This window comes from Colius striatus, chromosome 15, assembly GCF_028858725.1.
Source record: "Colius striatus isolate bColStr4 chromosome 15, bColStr4.1.hap1, whole genome shotgun sequence".
NCBI classification, from domain to species: Eukaryota; Metazoa; Chordata; class Aves; order Coliiformes; family Coliidae; genus Colius; species Colius striatus.
Window position 1 is genome coordinate 14462444 of NC_084773.1, and position 23540 is coordinate 14485983.

General features: G+C 42.3%; 1 protein-coding gene across 1 annotated transcript in view; it reads left to right on the plus strand.

The window, feature by feature from the left end:
• Positions 1-23540, plus strand: part of PTPRG (protein tyrosine phosphatase receptor type G) — a 407362-nt gene that overhangs the window by 318261 nt on the left and 65561 nt on the right. The window contains exons 9-13 of the mRNA XM_062008042.1: positions 4260-4444; positions 6387-6495; positions 7524-7573; positions 9906-10698; positions 18609-18741. Of these exons, the coding sequence (XP_061864026.1) occupies positions 4260-4444; positions 6387-6495; positions 7524-7573; positions 9906-10698; positions 18609-18741 (1270 nt within the window). The remainder of the gene's footprint in view (positions 1-4259; positions 4445-6386; positions 6496-7523; positions 7574-9905; positions 10699-18608; positions 18742-23540) is intronic.

A 23540-nucleotide genomic window follows, 5' to 3' on the forward strand; every position in this document is an offset into this window, starting at 1 on the left:
ATTTCTGTCTTTGAAAGAGAAATGCAGACTGCTTTAATTAAAAGAAAAAAAAAGCCATCGTATTCTCTTACACCCCCTTTCTGCATTCATGGGTGTATCTTAATATCAGTGGTTAATTTCTGCAGAACAATAAACTCCCTTTTTGTCTTTCAGCTCTCTGAAATGGAGTTGCCAGGAGCTTTTGGATTAAGCTTTATCAGCCTTCAGTCAGGAAAGACTCATGGAGGTTACGTAGCCAAATACAACATACAAATCAAATTATGGGAGAGATGAATGCGGAGTTGTTAAATTAATTTTGTTTGTTCCAGCCCATTGGAATGTTTTTAACATGAAGAAAATAATTCTCTGCTGCATGGCTGGCCTGGCCAGGACTGTATTAGCATGCTACATTTGTCTGCGAGTGGCAAACAGGTTTTCTGCAGGCTTGAGTGAACCCTGGAAAACAAGGCTAGCCAAGATGCTGGCTTGCCCCCTGCCTTCCCCAGCAGGCTGATCTGCAGAGAAAAGGCTGTGCCAAGCTCCCAGGCAGCCCCACACATGGCCAGCAGCTGGGAATGTGGGCCAAGGCTGCCCCATGTCAGGTCAGAGGGCTTCCTCCAGACTCATCCACACAGCCCTCCCTCTTCTGCAGGACTTTCCCTTAAGGCAGGAGCTGGTGTGTTTGCCACGTTCCCAGTTCAGATCATGCCCAGCAGGAAAGTGAGGTTTGGGGTTTTTTTCCACTCAGGGTGTGCCTGGCTCAAGGCATCGCCGCCTGCCGTGAGGCATGGCCCAGGTGCTGTGAACATGCTTGCCTGGAGAGTGGCGCCAAGGTGTAGCCCTGTGCTTCCCATGAGGCTTTTCAGCCTCCAGGACTCCTGGCACAGTCAGTCTGCTTGCCAAGACATAGTGGTCTTGGTGTCCCGGCAGATAGCACAGGACAGGTTGAGGAATCTCTCTGCTTAGTACTGCACTGCACCACGGATGTGTCCTGAAAGCCCCCTCGATGTTTTTTATTGTCCCTTAGGATCTGAATTTAAATGAGAGCATTAGTAACATTTCTTCTAAAAATAGCTGAGATCTGCTATTCCAATGTGAAATGATGCTGCTGGTTGGTGTCAGTAGTTCTTCTCTGGCAATCATGAATTCATTGGCTTTTTTTGCTTATTTAGCTTGAGTTTTAAAAACAAAACAAAACCTTTAAGAAATAAAAGTTTGTGTTTCTCTGTAGTGTGTCTTGATTGAATTCATAGGGAGCTGAAAACTTCTCCCTCCCTGTCCCAACCTCTTTCTGCTTTTCTAGTTGTCCTTCAGCTGCACATTTTGCAAAATCAGTAGAGGTTCTTTAGCATCTAAAAAAATATATAAAAAGAAAGCAAAGGAGCCTGTGATTCTTTTAATCTTCTTTCAAAAATCCAAGGCACACAGAGTATTGAAAAGAAAATTAGATCTCTGGAAAATGCCAGTTGTTTTATAGATGGTCAAATCATTACACTTTTTTCCCTTGCCTTTCAGACATTTGTTGCGTTATTATGTATCACTTTAATTAAATCATCAAATTGAATTATTGGATCAAATGGGGGTTTTTATTCCATTGTGTCCTGAGCAGGTTTGGTTAAATTAATAAAACCATATGTTTCATTTTATAAAGAAGATTTTTGCCCATTTATAAGCTGTTTAAAAAAAAAAAGCAGCTGAACAGAGAAGGTTGGTTATTACTTAATTACATCAGGTACTGCTGTATGCCTTGGAGTAGTTGGAACAAAGTCATGCTGTCATGACAAGTTTGTGATGTTTGCTGTAAAACGTCCCTATTGTAAATCCAGTCTCCTTTTAGTTGTCTCTGAATGAGGTTTGTCCTCATCAAGACTTGTCTCAGTGAAGTCATTGGGAGCCCCTCAGCTGCTTAAAAGTGCTCATGATCCCTTTGGATCAGGCCAAGGAAGGTCTCCTAACTTTGAGCCCATGAGTCTTGTGTTTACCCTTGGGAAATACCCACTTCATTCCTGTGTTTGGCGTGAACTGTTCTGAGTGGCACCAAAGCTGGCTGCAAAGAGTGGCATGGTGTAGAGGACATGACCATCCCTGTTCCTAGGGTGGCTTGGATTCCTTGTCTGAAAAACAGCTGACCAGCCATGGTTCAGAGAGGAACTGCAATTAAGGTAGAGCTCCCTGTCTCTCGTGAAGGTTACCTCATTGAATTATTTCTAAAACAGTTTGATGCATGATGACTCTAAATGTATAAATCTCTACATATCCTCTTGGAGGAGGAGGACTGAGTAGGATTTTTAGGTCTGGGTAGTCCTTCACCCTGTGCTTCTGTCTCTGATAGGATTTGATTAGGTGGAGAGGTAATGACTGGCAAAGGGCTTCAAAGGGGGCAGTTATGATTTATTGGTGCAGTTATCAATAAACAGTGATGTCAGTGAGAATTGATCCGACTGTCTCAGCAGAAAGAGGTGAGCATGGAGAGGCATACCAAGGATCATGAAGCTGTGTATATAGTGACAACAACTGTGTGCCCTGATGGCCGGGTCCTGGAAACCTTCATTCCATGCTCTGTGGCACCCTGCAGAGACCAGGAGGGAAGCAATCTGCAGACCATAGACAAGACATTTCTTCTGGCTTTGTGACAGTGCCACCAGAATGCCATTTTGGTCCCAAACTCCTGTTTGTTTTGTCAACAATTTGAAGTACTGCAGAGTTTACTTGCTGTGCTGGATTATCCTTCTGGGTTGACCAGAAGGACCTGCTGCAAAACGGCAAGATTGTCACCACTCATGGCAGGAGCAAACACCAAAGATCTTTCCTGCCCAAGTGTATTTCTGCAGCACGTGTCCCCATGTTCAGGTTAGCTACAAAATGTGAGTTATGGCTGTGTGAGTGCATTTGACAGGTATTTTTCTATTGCACTGGCAATATTGGTGTTTACAGCATTTAATCATTTTTATTTAGGAACTGTAGCTATTTCAGTAATGTAACAGCAGAGCTGCAGGACCAACCTGCAGGTCCAGGCATTAGGAATAGATACTTCTCCCCTTCAGTGCTGCCAGGACTCTTCAGAAGTGAAATAATGGCCAAATATACACATAGTCACATACCAGCAGGGCACAAACAAGCTGAATGTGTTGGCTTTAAATGAAAAAAATCATACTGGGAAAAATAAATCTGCAGATAGTGTCAGTGTGATAGGCTGGGTAACACATAGACTTTCCCTGGCAGAGGAGACCAGCTCCTTTGCCACCGCACATGTGTTTAGGTACGTTGCAAGTGATTTTTCTTGGTTCAGAGTTTATATTGGGAAAGAAAGTGTGAGAATCTGTCCTGAATTGTGCATATGAATCATTATTTTTAAAGCTTGGGGAAAAAATCTCAACTCTTTATAGCTGTGAAGTACGTGATGTAGTTTTTCGCTAGGATACGAGTGCCATCTAGTGTTCGTTATTCAGAGCCCGACCTTTACAGTTCACTGGCTTGGAAAGTATTGTCTCCAGCGGCTGCGGGCGGGCTGTGCACACCCCACTCCCTTGGATTCACACCTTGGCGTGGTCTTGCCTGGATAAGTTTTGGGTTAGGTGTCTGGGTAAGCAGAAGCTGTGGTTTTGCTCCCTGGTTAAGCTGCGAGCAGGGTTACGGAGGCACAGCTTTGGGAGGCTGGCTGGAGGGTTCCTGCACCTTTTAGGAGAAGGAGGTGGCCAAGGACCATCAAGTGTCAGTCTTCCCTGTGCTGCTGCTACATTGCTGGCAAACAGCTGAGAATCTATGAAGGAAAAATATGTAGAAAGAGAGTATAAAATAACTTCTGCTCATGAGCAAAAATGTAGTAGGTTAAGAGGAAAATACTGGCCCAATAGTGTCACACTTTCAGAGATTCAAACTATTTCCAGGGCCTACAGAGAACATTTGAGTTATTTACCCCCTTGATACAACCGTGGGCCAGGGAAGCTGGGGCTCAGATTGCTTGGATTTCTTAATGTTCCGGTGCAGAACTCTTAAGAGATTAAGTTAAAGCATACATGCAAATGTCAGGACAGAAAATACGCAGAGAACTATGCAGCCTACTTGCAGAGAATGGATTCTCTTGCTCCCTTTACTCTGAAGAGCAGAAAGCAGCTGCAGGTGGTATTAAATCCCATTGGTCTCAGTGGATTGCAGCCCAAGGTATTACTGTAAACAAGGGCAGACTCTTAGAGTAAGGGACAGTTCTTCCTCATCATTTTTTCTTGGTTATTTAGAGGACCTTCTTACTTTTCCCTTCTGTTTGGGTTTTTTTTTTCTAGCTTGCAGCACTCCTCCAGTCAACATGAAAGTGCAGCCTGTGAACAGGACAGCATTACTTGTAACCTGGAACCAACCAGAAACCATCTACCACCCTCCGATCGTGAACTACATGATCTCATACAGCTGGACTAAAAATGAAGATGAAAAGGAGAACACTTTCACCAAGGACAGTGATAAGGACCTGGTAAAACCACAGCAGCCATCCCAGACATATATATATATCTCAAACTATCTTTGTATTGTTATTTTTTCAATAGACAGTAGAGGAGGAAAGCAGTTTTTACCTTATAGACAGACTAGTGTTGTCTAACAGACTACCCAAAACACTGGAGTGTGAGTTTATAGATGATGTCAGTGCATGAAGGACTAAATCTGCAGACACTTTCTCCTGTACTGTTGCTGAGAAGCATCTGGTTCAGGAGACAGTTAGGCTCTCAGTACCTTTTGGTGTGTGTTCAGCTCACAGATTTTCCCGTTAAAAGTTCAATCCCCCAAAATCTGTTCCTGGACTCAGGCTTTTTGCTGTGCATAGCCCCTCACAGTCCTTGGAGCAGTTTCTGGCAGTAAGTGCTGCCAGTAGTAGGAGTCGCATGGTCAGGGCTAGAAGATTATTGTAGAGTGGCTCTGTATGAGGACTGCTTACGTCTGGCAGTGGAAGAAAAAGAGGGAAGAGCAAGACAGTTCCAACACAGATGGAAACACTGATCTGTCCTCTCCATTTAGGATTTGATCTGCTTGTCATTGTCTAAGTGGAAGCAAGTATTGTACCGGTCTTTAACATTCTCTGCATATAAAATCAAAGTGACATATTCAGGTTTGAAAAGGCCTCCGTTTATTGTTAATCAAAGAAAGCCTCTAGAATAATGAAATCAGTAATTGTATATGCACATGAAAAATGCAGCAGCACAGTGTTATTCCTAATGACTGTTATCTTTTTTTTTTTCCCCAAATACACAGTCCTCTGGGCCCATTCAATCAGTTACACGATAATACTTCTCTTATTCCCTTAGATGAAGATTCTTTTACTTCATTTCCATTTATATTTTCAATTTCCCCACTAGACATTGTTATCTGGGTCACATTAGGGAACGATGTGCCTCACGGAATCAGAAAAGAATCTATTGAAAGGCACCCAAGGTTATGATGTATTGTAACCTCTCTCTTGTCATAACTTTACACTCTTAAGGGAGACTTTTTTTAATCAGTTATAAGGAGGAGAGCCTTAATCAGCAAAAATGAGGTGGGAACAGTGAAAGCATCCTGTTTTATGTAAAAGAAATAATTAAAAGTGCAGGGGATGTGATGGAGTGATAGCTTGGAAATAAATTGCAATGAGACCCTGTGCTGTGCAGCAGAGCTTAGAGGTTAAGAAAGCAATGACAGCTTAGTCTATTTTAGGGGCAAGAGAAGGAGGAAACTCATTTTCAGAGGAAAGTGCAATTTGCTTTCAGTACTCTGGCAGAGACAGTTGGGCTGTCCCATCTTTAAAGATTGCTAGACAGGGTTTTGCTAAAGAGATCACTGGTATTTCAGGTGACCCACACAGCTACTGCTGCTGTCTGCTGCAAGGCATGGGCTGATGTGAGTGTGGACTAAGACAGCACAAAAGAGTTGCTGGAAGGCAGCAGGGCATTGTCTCAGGCCTAAGAGAGCACAGGGACACCCCAGAGTGGGGTACTGGGCCATCATGGTACACACATCACTAGTATCAAATTTCCATGGCCAGTTTGTTGCAAAAGAAATAGTCAGTTTGAATACACGATGACTTTTCTGGGCCTATCCCATGTTTGACACTTGTATCTCCACCTATAAAAATCTCCTTTTAATTCCCAAAAGGTAAAATGATTTGAGTTTTAGGTTTTTCTGAGGAGGGCAGAGAATTTCAGGCATGAAGAGTGTCATGAGAGTAGATGTGGGCCATGTTCATTTCTCATGGGCAGAGTCAGCAGAGTCTGGGTGCACTGCTTTGGCCTCGCAGGGAACCAGTGAATATTTTTGTTTCAAAAGAAGTTTGTCTTATATGGCATAAATGTCCTGTGTTAGCACAATGCTTTATATATTTCAAACTGATCATGGACAGTGCTGTGGGGGTAAAAAACTGAATAATATCTATTTTTTTTAAACAGAAGGCCATCATTAGCCATGTCTCACCTGACATCCTTTATCTGTTCAGAGTTCAAGCAGTTTGCCGAAATGAAATGCGTAGTGACTTTAGCCAGACTATGCTCTTTCAAGGTAACAAAACCCATATACATATTTTCACATTAAATGAGTGTTTGTTTTAACTGTGTTTTTTTGCAGAGTGCTATATGGTGTGGAATAATTTCAGAAGACATTTGAATGTGTGTAGATAATGCGAGTTTCAGATTGTGGCCAGTGATTTTTATTATCTGGGTCCTATTTCTAGTGATGGAGGTTTACCTGCACCTCTCTGCTGGCAGGTTTTGTCAGGTTTTAGGAGAATTCAGATCTTTTCTTGGTGCTAGTTTCCTAAAACAAGTTAATCAGAGACTGCTTATGCATCAGAGGCACAGCTATAGCAAAATGTGAGTCTGATTAGTGCCTAGTTTATGTGAAGAGGAAAGGAGATTGGTCCTACCTTGACAACCACATGTGGAAATGTTCAGGTTTTAGTGTGCATGTCAAGAGGATGGGGACAGTCTTTTTTCTGTAGTGTTCAGTAACAGGACAAGGGATAACAGACACAAGCTGGAACGCAGGAAGTTCCACTTGAAGGTGAGGAGAAACTTGTTACTGTTCAGGTGAGGGAGCCCTGGCACAGGCTGCCCAGGGAGTGTGGAGGCTCCTTCTCTGGAGGTGTCCAAACCCAGCTGGACGCATTCCTGTACCCCTGATCAAGGGGAACCTGCTTTAGCAGTGGTTTGGACTGGATGATCTCTAGAGGTGCCTTCCAGCCCTGAGCATTTTGTGATAAGAGCAGAAAAAAATTACAGTCATCAGTTGCTCTTGCTTCCTGTAAGTCGGGACAGTTCATCCAGCTTGGGTGTGAAGGAGAGCGTGTGTTTTCTACCAGTGCACTTCAGTTGACATTGCCAGACCTGAGTAATTAAAGACAAATGAATCAGTCTTTAGTCATGGGTACAAGGTAAGGTGAGTAGCACCAATGGAGCTGAGTTGCTTTTACTCCAGAGGAGACCCGCATGCATAGTTTGTAGCAGCAATGTTCAGCAACTACTTAACAGCGACTTTGCCCACACCTCCCTCCCCAGCCCTCTGACACGCTGCTCTTCTTTGTTTCCCAGCTAACACCACTCGAATTTTCGAGGGGACCAGAATTGTGAAAACAGGAGTGGTAAGTGGGGTCCCAGCTCGCGGGGGGCAGCGGTCACGGGGGGTGACGTTCCCAGCAGGTGGCAGCACGGGGCTGGAAATCTGCAGCAGGACGCGGTGCCTCTGGGGAGGCGGGGAGCGGGGCTTAGACCTAAACCTTTTAAACCTGAAACAATGGGAGGGGTTTGGTTTTCTACCTCCAAAAGGCTTTGACCACTGGAGAATCACGTGTACCAAAAAAATCCTCCCAAGTGCGTGTGTTTCAAGCCGTTTAGAGGGGATTTGTAACCTGAATGATTGTGGGAATAAATCTGATTCCTTTTACTAACTGCACCACCAGAAGCATGTGCGACGGGAATGAAGTTTCACACACGGCATCTTTGCTCTCCCAGTGCTTTAGGGATACCTGCTCTGGAGTGGATAAAGCCTTAACAAGCTCTCTTTATTTGAATTTTAATTCAGGTGCAGCTGCAATGAGTCACTGCAGCTGACTTTTGTATTCCAGAATCAGGAGTCGTGATACACTTTCAGTACAACTGGAATATACTGTTTCAGTTTTGAAAGCACCTTGTTAGGTTACTTAACATAAAATATCCCTGACCTAAATTTCTTGGTGTTTGGTGTAGTGAATTGTTCAGTCAAGTTTATGGACTGAATTCATACCATTGAATTTATAAGTACATTACTTCTGGTTTTATTCTATTCCAGCTTGATATGCTCCCTAGTAAGCAAATAACACATAGAAGGCTAGAATTTGAATGATTAATGTTTGTTTAATGATGTATAGAGATATTCTAGACATATACAATCTACTGTCAAATTTTAATACTCAGTCCAGCTTTGAGACTGTTCATGCCAGTGAAAACAAATTTCACAATGCCTCAGGGATTCACGCTGATAAGTATCTGAAAGTTTAGATGCTTATTTAAAGTTTTGGCTTCAAATCTCTAAAGCATGGGTTTTCTTCTGAGATCTCAGGTTGTCTGTGATTGCAGCTGGTCAAAAATAATGTGAGAAAACAGCATTTCTTTGTATGCTGCAGCGTTTCAGCTACATGGCCTGACTGAAACCTACAATTACCGAAAGATGCAGAAATAATGTTAGGTTATAAATTTTGGTTCCAAAAATAAACATTTTACAGTTTTGTTCAATGTCCAGTTACACCTATTTAACCCTTGCTCCTCCTCATCTGATGTATACCTTTCTAGCTAATGCTCCCCGTGTTGTTAAATTCAGTAACGTGAGACATTCTTCAGTAAGTCAGAAAATGAGCATGGTCAGGTTGTCTGGGCAGAACTGCTGACCCTCTTCCACAGCATTACTCCTTGTCCTTAGTCAACTCACCTCAGTGTGAGAGGGAATGACTAGTCTAGTTCTTTAAGTATGTACCAAGGTTTTTGTTTTCTGGTAAAGTATACACACGTGTGCACAGAGACCCATGTGTGAGCATGCATCAGCTGGATTGACTATAGAATAACGATGTCAGTGTGCAGAGGATGCAAAGCCCATGGTTCATTCCTTGCCTTCTCTCAGGTCTCAAAGAGAAGTGGGCAGTGTCAGCACTGGCGGTGGCCAGCAGAGCCCTGTGAATGGGGAAAACTGAGTCTATATGTGAGTGCCACAGCCTGGTAGTTGTGGTGACTTGCCATAGGATTCCTGATGCTCTCCCAATCCTTCATGGGTGCCCAGATGGCTGTGCTGCTGGTCTTTTCTAATGAGACTGATGCCTCACTGCAGCACCAGTCCTTAGGAGAATAATGCTGATGAATAAATTAAGGAAATAAAAACAGTATCATTTGAAGCCCTCACAATATATGTGGGAAGAGCCAGAGTTCCCTGTCAGAGCAGACCCACCAGCCGTGGATGCTCATGTTGGCAGCACAGCCCTTATTTTGGGACACCCCTTATGTAATGCTGTATTTTTAAACTTCTGTATTCTGAGGATTAAAGCATTATGAGTAATGCAGCTGAACTCATTAAACTGCTTTACGTCCTCCCTGTCCTCAAGAGGAAACGTTGCTCACAACTCACCAGTGACATGGGTGAAGATCCCACTGTAAAATAAGGATAAAAGGGTTTTTAATGATAAGGATTGTTTGGAAGTGGTGAATGCAGGGAAATTTCCTCCTTTCATGGTTTGCTGTGTAGATGTGTGGCACGTCCCCATTCCTGGCTCAGCCCTGCATCCCACAGATGTAAGTCTCTCATTTTAAGAAAATAACAACCAGAATAGCATATGTGTGGAAAGAGAGGGAAAAGCAACATAAGTTTGACCTGAGGTAGCACGTTGGGGCCCCTTGCTGATGCTCTCTTACTGTCTTTTCTTCCTCTCTGCTGCTGGTGACCTCCTCAAGCCCACAGCATCTCCTGCATCCTCAGCTGACATGGCTCCCATCAGCTCCGGATCCTCCACTTGGACCTCCTCGGGGCTCCCCTTCTCCTTCGTGTCTATGGCCACAGGGATGGGGCCTTCCTCCAGCGGCAGCCAGGCCACTGTGGCCTCGGTAGTGACCAGCACCTTGTTGGCAGGACTGGGATTCAGCGGTGGTGGCATCTCCTCCTTCCCCAGCAGCGTGTGGCCCACCCGGCTGCCCGCGGCGGCTGCCCCCAGCAAGCAGGCGGGACGGCCTGTGGTGGCCGCCACCGAGGCCGCTGCCTCCCCAGGGCCAGAGCGGGACTCGGCACTGACGAAGGACAGCGAGGGAGCTGAGGAGGGGGAGAAGGATGAAAAGAGTGAAAGCGAGGATGGGGAGCGGGAGCATGAGGAAGAGGAAGAAAAGGATGCCGAGAAGAAAGAGAAAAACAGGGCGACAACAGCCACAGAGACACGCAATAGCACAGAGCCCAGCGTGGCCACGGCTTCCCCCAACCGGACTGCTGAGGAAGAAGGAAATAAAACCATATCGGGTGAAGAGCCAAACCAAAACCTTGCCCCCACGGCTGGAGGTCCCGAGGAGGAGAGCTTTGCTGAAGCAGACACTCAGCCCCAGCCGCTCCCTTCCACACAGGTGCCGCCAGCATTCACCAACGAACTTTACCTGGGGAAGATCCCAAGAAGACCAGAGGCAACAAGAAAGCCTCCTCCAAAGGAGGACAGGTTTCCAGAGGAATACCCCTCAGATAACAAATTTATCACTATTAACCCAGGTGAGTGACCTCTGGGGAAACTGTTTTTATCAGCGTAAGACTTTTGGGAAGTGACACAATCCAAATTCCATACTGATTTCCAGTAGATACAACATTTTTGTGGTGGCTGGCATCATCCAATGGGCAGGTCATCACAGCACCCAACCTACACATTGTTACTGGGGGAAAGAGACAGGGAAGGATCATCCTTTTATTTTCCTGGGTGGATTCATGTTATATGGCTTACTAGAAGAGAAAATCTGGTAAAACGTTCAACCCCAACATGCTGCATTAAGAAGTCTGTTTTAAATTAAAAAAAAAAAAAGAAAGAGGAATGCAGTGGATTGTAGCTGTGAAACTGGTTTGGAAAAGCAGTTGCTGTGCCAGGCTGGGGTTTCATAGGAAGGTTGCTATATATGCTGCAAGCTAATTTAGTTTATCTGCAGAATTCTTCTTGATTGAGCTTTGAGATATTTTCCCAAATATGAGATCATTGCTAGTTCATTTCTCACCACAAAACCTACATGCTCTGATCTTCCAAGGCAAGGCACCTTTTGCACTGGGGGAAAAAAGAAGTCTTAGCCAAGCAGAGTTAAAGTATTTTCAGTGTTTGTCTTGATGAAAATTACCCATGCTCCTGTATGGGTACATCTCTGGAAGTATGTACCAACTCCACAGTTGTGTACACAGTAAATACAGCCTTTTGGAAGTGTGCCCAGGTGTTCTGCATGTGCTGAAAGCCTTGTGTGGTCAGGATTTGCTGTACAGGCCTATGCAAACAGGTATCTCACAGTGCTCCCAGCTCGCTGTGCGGCAAGTCCAGTGCATATGCACATGTTTCTGCTTGGGGAAACTCCAGACACTGCTGAGGAAAACATATAACTGCAAGGAGCAAATGGAGTACACACATATGGATTTATTTGCAGAGTAAGGACTGAGATTTAGATACGGCGACGAGTTTATCTGAGTGATTATGTGTATTACCACGGCGTTTATAAGATAGTGCATATTTTGTGGGATTTTTTCCTACTGTTACTGTTTATTTTGCTAATCTATAGATGGTTTTGTGATTTTTGTTTTTTCATCAAAGCTGCTCTGGAGTTACAGTACTGTGAAAAAACCTTGCATATTCATTTTTCTGTACATTTATAAACACAAAAATGCAGGCATAGTGCACTCAGTTATAGCTCAGATCCAATTTAAAAAACAAAGCAAAATCCAATCTCTAATAACATTTGTTACAGAAATGCTGATCTGACTCTAATGCTGTGAATCGTAACTGTTCTGTAAGAGAACAGATTAGCAATGCAGAAGCCAAGAAACCTGTACCAGGTTGTGCTGATTTTTTAAAATATGCTGCTGTTTCTCTTACTCCTCAACTGTAAATCTTCTTCAAAGGCCAGCGCTCCCACTGAATATGCTCTGAGATGCCTGGCAGGCAGCTTTCAACACACCACTTGCTCTAATCACCTTTTTATCAGGAAGGAGGGAACTTGTCCTAGCTATGCTTTCAATGTTGAAAGTAAGCATTTAGGTTCAAACCCCAGCAATTCAATCTGCCTGAGTAAACCTCCCTCTGAAATTCTCTTTGGTTCTTCCTGCTTTTTGCTTCCCCATGTCTCATGTGCTAGTTTTTTGGATAGTCCAAGTAGGGTGTTCCTTATATAAGACCTAGAAAGTAAATGAGTATTTAAAAGTAAAAATAAATTGGAGGAGAGACAGGTAGTTGATATTGTTCCTTAGCTCATGACAAAGGTATTGTTATTAGATTGGTTTTTATTCCTTGGTGAAACTAAGATGAAAATCAATGAGATGGAGAAATATTCTTAATATTGCTATGGAGTACTTAGTGGTTATTGTGAATTGTATCTGCTTAGTCTCTAGTGATTTCTGTCTTTTTTTAGCATGTAGAGAACTATCACTAAAATGGTTCAGTACAGCTTTGCCTCCTATTAAACAGCCTGACTTGCAGGCTAGGAGAGTTGAAGTGACCCTGTGTGAAGACTGCACATAAAGACAACCATTCTTTTAAGAACTCTGCAAATTAGAGTTTCCATGCTTGCAAATGGAGGGAGGAAAACTTGCTAAGACCTGTGTCTCATAAAAATGGATTCCATGTATAGGAAATTACATCTGAAATAATCAGTACATCTTAAATGGGGGAGAAGATAAGTGAAGAGTTGTCTGTTTCACCCAAATTAACCTTAATTAAATCATAGTTAAACCTTTGGTGATATACCCAGGTTGAGGAGAAGGAACTGTACTGTATTTTCAGCTTCCCGGACAAGCCTCTCCCAGGCCCCTCAGTGTGCTGAGGAGGACACTGAGTAGCAAAAGGGAAGGGAATGGTTATTCAGAGGTGAAGGGCCCATTTGTGCCATTTTCCTGAGGTTCATTCTCTGTCCTTGACCTCCAGGTGGAAGAAATTAGGTTGGTCACAAACCCGGTGGCTCTGTCCAGACCTTGTGAAAGTCTACTGGTTTTCAACTCTGGGACCATTTTGAGATGTTTCTTATTAACTTTGAGACAGAGGCTTTTAGTCAGAATCTCTTTGTACCAAGTATGAGGACCTTATCCTTCAAAGTTTCTTCAGGGAAGTCATTCTTATCTTTGCATCTGATGTCACCAGGTTTCTTTAGAGGATAATTGAGGTCTACCTAACTCAGAATTTGCCCAAACATTTACTAGGATGTGTCTGAGTAAGGCCTGGCTGGCCCTGTGAGAAAGACTCTTGGAATGCAGGAGAAGGAGCTTTCCTCTAGGTCAGATCTGGGTTACCAAAGACACATGCCAACAAAACCCACAGCAAGTGAACTGGCCAATCAGTCAAACACTAGCATGAAGCCTAAGGCGAGTTACTTCAGGTTAATTGTTTAATATGGACATTTGTGACCTGACCTAGCACATGCGAGTAGTTGAGTTCAGTGCAGCTCCAGACATGAGCAAGATCTCTTCCTATGAGAAAGGTCCTTAAAGGTTTTCTGTAACAAGGTGAACCTGAAATCAAAACAATGACCAATGAAGTCAAGAGAACATTGCGAAAAGTATCTGAAACATCAGGGGAGTCAAAAGGGAGTGAAGGCCACTTCCAAAGTGAGCAGAAGGTACCCCTGCAGCCTGCTGTGTCTCGTAGAGGACAGACATTTTTTCAATGCATCTTTTCTCCAGGAAAGCAGTTTTTTAAAAGCTGTGACGGTTTAAAAAGTATTTTTGTAAGTAGAAAGTTTAATCATTTTAAAGAGTAGAAAATTGTTTCATAACAATGCACGCTTGTAAAATTAATTATATAGCATCAAATTAGCAGTTGTAAGGAGATAACTGAATGGGGAAGTACTCATGAGTGTGGATGATTAGAGGAGAGCAGGGAACACATGAGAAATTACAGGGAAAGTGCGAGGCCAATTAGTACAGCAAGGCTCATTTTCTTTTAGTGCTTATTTCACACGCACATACACACACACACCTCTCCTGAGGCCATGTCATTATTTTCCAAATGGCATTGGCCTCTTCTTGTCTGGTGGTATCGGCCAACGCTAATGATTTTCTTCTGTCACTGAACGCTTGCTTGCATTCTCCTCTTTCATTTTCCTGATCATCCTTTTCTCTGTTTTGGTGCCCACGTTAGACTAATTGTACCTTTGATCTGCAACTGTTACACACGCAGCTGCTCAGCATTGTCTGCGACTCTGAAACCTGAAAATTGGAAAAACAGCAATTAGAATGATGGTCTACCAAACAAAAAAAAAAGAAACAGAAGAGGGGAAAGAAAAACAGTGTGGTGCAGTGTAATCAGACAAGAGCAGATATTGTCCCACAGAATTTTGGTTGGTTGTGCCTGACAGTTAAACAGATCCTTTGTACTTGACAAGAGATAACTAATGAGGTGTTGTGAGCTTAATGATAGGTAGATGTCTGGTTGGGGCTTTCGCCTGAGTTGTGAGCTGGGACAGAGAACAGGGATGTAGGTTTGTGCCTGATCCAAATTTCAGACAGGTCCTGCTGTTGTTCAGTGCTCACCCACTTCTGCTGGGTTCCTCCCATGAGAAGGCTTTGTAGATAGATCATGACGTGCAGGGTTAAATTTCAAGCCCACTGTATGCTTTCAGCAGAGACTGAAATCTTTATTTTTTTTTAGAACAGTCTTTGCCAGGTCTGAGGTTACAAAGGCCTGTTGGGAATAACCTCATTAAGATAATTAAACATCTGTGTAATTCTTTCTTTCTCCATACATGGCAAGGATTATTAAGCTGTATTTTCATGTGACACTTGAGCCATTTTGCATAGCAACTTACAGGAGCAAATGGCAGAATAGCTTGAAACTAGAAGGATTGAATTATTTGATGCTTGCAAACAGCATGAATTTCAGATATCTGACATCAGGATTAAATATGATTGGAATCTGTTTACAAAACAGTGAAAAGCCATGCTTAGTTGTGCACAGCCTGTGAGTGTGGTTGCTGCAGGAATGCCTTTAAAGAAACAGGGAGAAAATCGCTGCACAATGATATGAGCTTGTATCAAAGGTAATACTCTTTTCAAAACTATAGGCTTTGCCTTTTCAGAATTGATACCTTTGTGTACATCCATAGTTTCATTTAGTCAAAGGAAGGATGAGCAGGTGACTTGCTTTCAAGAGACCAGATGGTCTGATGCAGTTCAGCAGTGTGGGTTTTCTTTTGGCCTGCAGAACATGCGTATGGCCGTAGCTACCGATATCCGTAACGGTACAACAAACAGAACTTTGTCCCGTCAGTTTGTGCAATGGCAAGGGATGATAAAGGCAGAGATATATATATAGGTTATATATTACTGCTATGGTTGTTTATTACAGTGTTACTTAAGGGAAATAAACCTCTTTCTGTTCTCAGGAACCAATTACCAAGAATACGTGGAAAAACAGTACATTTCACAAATTGTAGGATTCCTCTTTGTTGCCTTGACCTTTGTGCAAGGGTTGCACAGCCAAAGCCTCCCTCGCTGGCTGGTGCCCTTTAATACTCCCTGTGCAGGGCCTCATCCATCCAGGGACTGGGTGGAACTGCTGAATGGGTGGTTCACACAAGAGTTACGGATTTTTCCAGACACAGGAGTGGATTTAGCAGTGCCAGGGCTTGTATGGTGTGGGACCTTCTGAAACAGATACGTGGTAATAATTTTTATTCCTTCCTACTGGGATGAAATCCAAGCCAGTAAAAGGCAAACTGAATTAATTCAACGAAGGCATATGCCATTGGAAACTGTTTACGTTTCTTAGCTAAAATGAAGTTTCCTGGTCCATTTTTTAAGCTCTCCCCTCCCAAGTGCAGCGGATGGTGGGCACCGTTACAAGGATATGCTGTTGACACTACCAAGGCTCAACAGTCTTGCTTTGGAGAGGAGTGAAATGCTGTCTATTTTTTATTTTATAATATTTGGTGATGTAGGAGAACAGGAAACCATAAAGGCCCAGATCTGTCTTTTTTAATGTGTGTATTTCCTTTGACTTTTTTACAAGTTATCCATTGTGCTGCCTTTTCTTAGGCTCTCCTGCCATGACAGTCAAGGCTGCCAGTCCAGCTGTACTGCTGGCCCCAGCTGTCATTCTAGTACAATTTTTACTGCCATTAGTTTGTTTATGCTCTCTCAACACTTTACTTCAGCAATGCAAAACACCTAAGATTTTTTCTTCAAAGCCAGCACAGGAACTATCTCTTTTTTTTTTTCTGAAGCACATCATTGCTTGGGTATTCCCAGCTGGAATTTTGGGGCTAGTCATCAGCATGCAGGAATAGCATTTGCTTTTCTGGCACTCAGCATACTGAATGCTTTCTTATCCTCACATCTGTGGTGCAGGGAGTTGGCAGGGTCAGCTAAGTGTGTTCTCCACAGTAGACTGAGTAAGAGGAGCATCGTGAGCACTGCAGATTTTAATAGTGTGCATTGGGACTCCAGCCCATGCTCTGCTTACAATGGAACTTAATTTTCTTCCCATGCAAACAGAACCATATGTTTTTGTGTTGAAATATGTGGAGGTAAAACTAAACAGAATACTGTCCTTGGAGAGAAATGGAGCAACGCCCTGATGGATGTAAGGTGATGGGACTATTTGGCTCTCCTACAGAAGTTTATTATGTAGCATGGTTTTTTGCATCGTCCCTTGTACCATTCAGATTAGTAACACTTACCTCACGGGCTGAATTTTTTTGTGTTGCTAAATGATTGGAAATGCACTGATGAAAACCAGTGCCTCGGGGCTTATGATTTTTGCAAGTTTGGCAAATACAGAGACTAAGCCTTTGCTCTAATTTTGGGGTTGTTCTTTCCCTTAATCTGTGATACTTAAGGAAACCAAAGACCTGTCTCAAAAATGATATGTTGTATATTATTAGTGTGCTGTGAGGATGAAAGCTCACCACGTGCTTGAGGTACAATGTTGTGTGCCATTCTGCAAAGTGTCACTGTTGGTAACCTCAGTAGCCTTTCTTACAGAAGTCAGAGAAATTGGCTACTCATCTCTCTTTTGATCAGTTCTATACTCGGTGCACGTTCACTTCCCCCAAACATCCCTCTGATTAGCACCTCATTTAGGCTGCTTGCTAAAGGGCATTACCTCCATCAGCCTAGTTCTTAAAACCAGAAAGATTTCTTGCTGGGCTTGCAGCAGCCTACAGCCTTGCTCTGTTTTCAGCAGTCAGGCAAAAGCATTTACAATTAACCTTTACTTCCATGTTAGTTGAATTTTACTCCTGCCTATGGAGGAGTATAATCTAAATGCTATTAAAATAGAGTATGACTTCATATTATGTGACATCTGGTGACTTCCAATTATCTGTGTTTTGCCTGCCTATGGTGAAAAGGCAATTATGTTCTTCTGGTAGGATTTGCAGCAGTTTCAGAAGATATAATAATACAATACTTAAGGAGGGCAAGGAAGCACATTGGTAAGGAAAGACTCACGTATGCTAAAAAGTAGAAGTCAAGTGTGTACATCTCAATCCTCATTGAAATCTGAGGGTGTTTAAACTAATCCTTTCACATTATGTCCTGTTGGCTGGTATTGATCAACTACTGCCTGTTTATTAAGAAACATGAGTTAAGGCACAGGATCCACTCCTGTATTTTTCTTTTATCATTTGATCTAAAACAATTTCTTCTTCAAGTCTACATGAATTTACACAAATTAGATGTCTTTTGAAATATGTTGATATAGTGTCTCTGGTCGTTGGCCCCAGTGAAACAGTAATTTTAACGAGATGTCATGCAAAAAGCAAAACGGAGTTACTCGGCCAGATCTCAGGGTATTGACCAACTTTAATTTTGTTCAAAAGCTGTAGCATAATGATTTCTTCTGTCAGTTACAACACATCCTATCCATTCATTCATCCATCCATCTTGACAATCCATATGCTAAAAAGTGCTTTCGTATGCAGTAACTCACCAGATTGTGACAATTCTGCAAATGATGTGACATGACACCCAACATGTTGAGGATTTTTTATTTTAAGATAGTTACCAAGAAATTTATTTCTGAGGCAAAGTATTACACTGAGCTTTGAAAACGGGGCTGTCCTGTCGTGTTGAGAAACAGAGTGCATTTATCTGCAAACACGGATGGCCGAGCAGAGAGTTTGCTTTGTTACCGTAGTGAAATGACTCCGTGGGGTACTCCGCATCTGATAATAGGTGCTTGCACGATAGAGTCCTAAAATTGTCTATGAGACTGTAATTACAGGCAGTAGTAAAATCCAAGCCATATGTGACAATAAACACCATACTTTTGTGCTCTGATGTCTCAGACTAAAGACAAATGGAGTCCCACCCTGCAGTTAGAAGATCTTTGCTCTGTTTACTCATACCATGTAAAACGGACAAGCCATTTGTGTTGCGTACCCTGTTTTCCATACAGTGATTCTCTATGTAGTGATTGCTTTTGTTGTATGTTTAATATACAGCTGACAAGAACAGCTCCAGCATGGCCACGAGACCTTCTCCTGGTAAAATGGAATGGATCATCCCGCTTATCGTGGTCTCAGCACTGACCTTCGTGTGCCTCATTCTTCTCATTGCTGTGCTTGTCTACTGGAGGTGAGCCTATTTCCTTTTGATTGGAAACTGATCATGATTTAAAACACATTTCAGGTGTTGCTTCTTAATGTGGTCCTGTCTTTTTTATTTTATTAGATGTTACGGTGAGTGATGCATTAGGTAACCCTCTGAATGCTAGAGCAGCTCTGTTGGTTAACTGTTTGACTGACTGAAATACTGACTTTTGTATCAGGAAAAGGAGCTCAGTGGAACTCTAGCAATGGAAGAGCCAACTGTAATGCCAACAAACAGTTTCACAATTAGTCCTTCTAACATAGTGAAGATGTCTTTGCCTTGGCCTTCGGAAAAGGTGATCATGGGAGTAAAGCTCAGTGAGGCTGGACTTGGTTTCGTGGATGGCTTTGCCGCAGACCTCCTGTGTCATCTTAAGCAGTTCTTTTCCTTTGATTGAAGGGGAAGATAAGCTTGTTTCAGGTGACATAGCAATGCTCTGAGTAGGAGTTCTAGTGATGTGTTCAGAAGTGCAGCCTGCAAGGTCTTGAAAGCAAAGATTGCCTCTTGCAAAGAGATACTGTTCTTAACACCAGTGGCCATTGGTTCAGTGGTAGACACCTGACCATCTCCATTTCGAGTAAATTAAAACCTACAGCATCTTCTTGTACCAGAACCAGAACCCAAAGGCACCTCATTTGTCTGGCAGTGAAAATTAACCAGGGATTAGCCTCAAAGAAGGTATTTAGGAATCATTTCAAAATCTGATTAGATGGGACACAGCAAAGTAGCTTTGGTGAGAAACAGCAGTCCATCGATCGTTACATTGGCTGAATCAATTAAAAAAATACCAAGCTGGTTTTTCAGTACAGCCATTCCACTGGGAATTAATTGGCCAAATTGTTGAGGCTGGAAACATTTGAAAGAATAGTAATAAATAGATGACAATAGTCTTGTGCAAATCATTTCTATTAACATTTGCAAGTAATTAACATAATTGCAGTAAGACAAGGCATAAAAATGCAGTAATATGTGTACAAAACTTGAAATTGGAAAGGTTGTGAAGATCCTGGTGTATTGTAGATATTTTCGTCATTTGAGGGACTACACGTGGTCACATTTACACCAGGCAAACCCCTGAAGCACTGCAGTGAGAGGTTAGTAATATACAAAATGATCTTTTAAGGAAGAAAGATTTTGAAATAAAATGCCGAGCTGTTGTCAAGAAGAATGTTGTTACCTCTCGTTGTTTGGAAAACATTTCCATTTTGTGCAATTTCACTAATGGATCAAGAGAAATAATTGCAAAATAAGTGTTTAATTTGCTCAAAGAGTAACAATATCATCCCTGAGAAAATAATTAAAGTTGGAAAGTGCTGGCTTAGTGACCAATATTTAGGGACTAATTTTTGATAAATATTGGCTTTGTTTATAGATCATAATATTACCTGAGTCTGAAATTAAGATACGTTAATTAAAGTTAAATATGTTTTCTCTTGAAAATTCCTAACCATCCACCTCATAAAATTTTTATTTGCATTGTAATAACAAACATGTACATAAATCAAGCAAGACAGATGAACAAAGACTTTACCAGAAACCAAATTACTTTTACAGTAATGCTTGTTAGCAGCTTTCTATAATACGCACAAGTAGTTAACATTCATCAGTGGCTCTGGCAAAATTATGAGCATTGTCATTATCACAGAATCATAGAATGGTAGGGATTGGAAGGGACTCCCCAGCCTCCCTGGGCAGCCTGTGCCAGTGCTCCGTCACCCTTACAGGAAAGAAGCATTTCCTTAAGCTTAAGTGGAACTTTTTGTGTTCCAGCTTTTGTCCATTACCCCTTGTCTTATCACTGAACACTACAGGAAAAAAGTGTTGCCCCATCCTCTTTACATACACCTTTCAAATACTAGTAAGTACTAATGAGGTCTCCCCTCAGTCTCCTCCAGGCTGACCAGCCCAGCCCCAGGTCCTGCAGCCTTTCCTCATAAAGTAAGATATTCCAGTCCCCTGATCATCTTGGTAACTCTGTGCTGGACTCTTTCCAGAAGTTCTCTGTCCCTCAACCTGGGAAGCCCAGAACTGGACACAGTACTCCAGATGAGGCCTCACCAGGGCAGAGTAGAGAGGGAGAAGAACCTCCCTCGACCTGCTGACCACACTCTTCTTGATGCATCCCAGGGTGCCATTGGCCTTCTTGGCCACAAGGGCACATTGCTGGCTCATGGTTAATTATCAACCAGGACTCCAGGTCTCTCTCTGCAGAACTGCTCTTCAGCAGGTCACCCCCAGCCTGTCCTAGTGCATGGGTTTGTTCCTCCCTAGGTGCAGGACTGTGCACTTGCCCTTGTTGTAACTCATGAGATTTCTCTCTGCCCAACTCTAATACCTTAGTACCTGTGACAACAATGGATTGATATTTTTTTGCCTAAAACTGATCCTAAATAAAAGGTGGTGATTGGAAATGAATGTAGACCTGGAAAATGTGTCGTGTAGCAGTCAAAGTTTTTTTTATAAGCATGAAACAACAAATTAAAGGACAATAAACAAACTGAAGAACATGTGTACTGGCTTCAAAATAATTTCCTGTGTCTACCTTCATAGTTCTCAGGATTTTTTTAACAAATACATAGAGTACATAAAAAAGGTAAACACGTGTTTTAGGATAAATCAACAAGAAGCTAGAACACAAATCATCCACAGCAACACTTCATGTTGTGCAGTCCATGTCATTGATGTGACAACACAGCAAGTTGTGTGCCCTTTTCAGTGTGATTACCTTTCCTTAGGAAAAAGAAAATGTTTATTTCCAGGAGTGTTTTAAAGTAAAGAAAAAAACAGATCCTCAAACACTGTGAAGTCTAATTTACAAGTTTGAAAGGCACAGTGATCTGGATTTTCAGAAAGAAATAGCTTAAAATGTAATGGGCAACATATGGAATAATTTGCTAAATAACACCATCAAAGCAAATGGCATGAAAACGAGTTTGAGACAGATTTTTCAGTAAAGGAAACATGGTATTGAAGTGCACAGCAGAGAAACACTTGTTATGAAAGGATAACCCTCAAGGGGACAGGAGTGCTGGACCAAGGGGTCTTTTCTTGCACAGCAGTTCTTTGTTTTAGTGTGAGAAAAAGCATCACAAAACAAAACCCAGAGAACTAGAAAATATAGAAGAGACATAGTTACCCTTTGGCAATACATTTTGAGGGTAAAACAAATGATATTTTCACTTGTGTGTTTTTGAGCATTTGTGAGATTAGATGATTTGAGACCAGAGGTGACATAAGTAGAACAATGAAGCAGAGAGAAGCCTTCTGCTTGTTTGCATTGCATCAATGCCCTCTTATCCAGGGACCAAAATAAGGAGTTAGGGAAGGTGCTTGTGAAGTTTTGGCAAAGCATTTATCTCTGTTTGGATTCTTTGTACCTCATTCCATGATACAGCAATGAAGTTAGTTCTGTGATGATGTCTTCTTGTAAGGAAGCTTCATTTTCTGTTCCCTTTCTTTGAAAAGGAGAGTGATAGGAAGCAGTCGTTTTTTATGAAGGTTTTCCTTTCTTTATCTGTTGAGCTTCCATGCTGTGTTCATTAGAGACTTCTTGTAATTGAATGTATTTGGAAATTATCTGTGCCATTTCTGAACAAGACTCCCTTATTTGCAGAGGTAATTTGCTGTTCTCAGTTCCTTTTCCATGTGGGTCCTGGACAAATGGCAAAAGAATATGATTGATGTTGAAGAGAAAGGGTCACTTCCATCTTTTTAGCACGGTGGCCATCTCAGTAATGAAAAGGGATGGGAACTTGCAGGCAAGCAGCAGCTCAATTACCCTTCTACTAAAGTTTCCTGAATTCAGTACTTTTAATGGCACTGCTGTGCAAAGAGGGCTATGTGATTTTAGGTTGATAGAGTGGAAAATAAACTAGGTCAGCATAATGAAGCTGCAAAAATGGTGCTGCCTTTTATCTCAGAACAATAAGGAGAGCACCATCTCAAGATGACCAGGAGCCACAACGTCTGCTGGGACTGGTTGGCAGTTAGGCTTCCTGGGCAGAAGGGACATTGACAGCTGTAGTTTAAGTTTGGTTCTGTACATCTATGATTCCTCTTGAATAAAGCTGGCCTGGCTGATCCTTGAGCTGTCACGAGCACAATGAAGGAGACTGTTGTTCCCAAGACCTCTAGTGCTTGTAAATGATTTACTGTCAAATTGAGATTTTGAATCTTAGACAGAAAAGGTGAGGACACCAGATCCTCATTTTACTCAACATGTAGGTTTACCATTTGCTTCTGCAGTGGCACAATGGTATTTTGTTTTCTGCTTTTGTTCCTTTCATACAGGTTCCTGAAATTGTGTGCTGTACAGACAACCATTAAGTATGTCTGGGAATTATTCACTGGGATTTTAGGATCTTTCTCTGGAGCACTACTAGCTCATCTAGAGTCCACCAAAACATGTGATCTGTGAGGTGCAGTTTCCCAAGCATGTTATTTTTTGCATTTCTGGGCATTTGTTTTGTATCTGTGATTTTATACCCAGACTCAGCATCATGAAAGCCTTCTGCAGTTCTTCAAGGTCAGTTTAAAACTTGCCTTGGATTGTCTGCAGTCTTTGCTGCTGTTACACTCACAGCCTTTTCTACGAGCTCTGAGAATTGCAGGGTGTGTTTGGTAGTGACCTCCAAACTATTTAGGGATTGAGTGTGACTTCAGGTTTTTATGCAACAAGGGGAATTCTTGTAGCATGTGGAGCCATAATACAGCCTGAAACATGTCTTCTCTAGCACTTCCACTAGATTCTGTTGCAAACTGAACATGTCCTGAGTGTTGACACT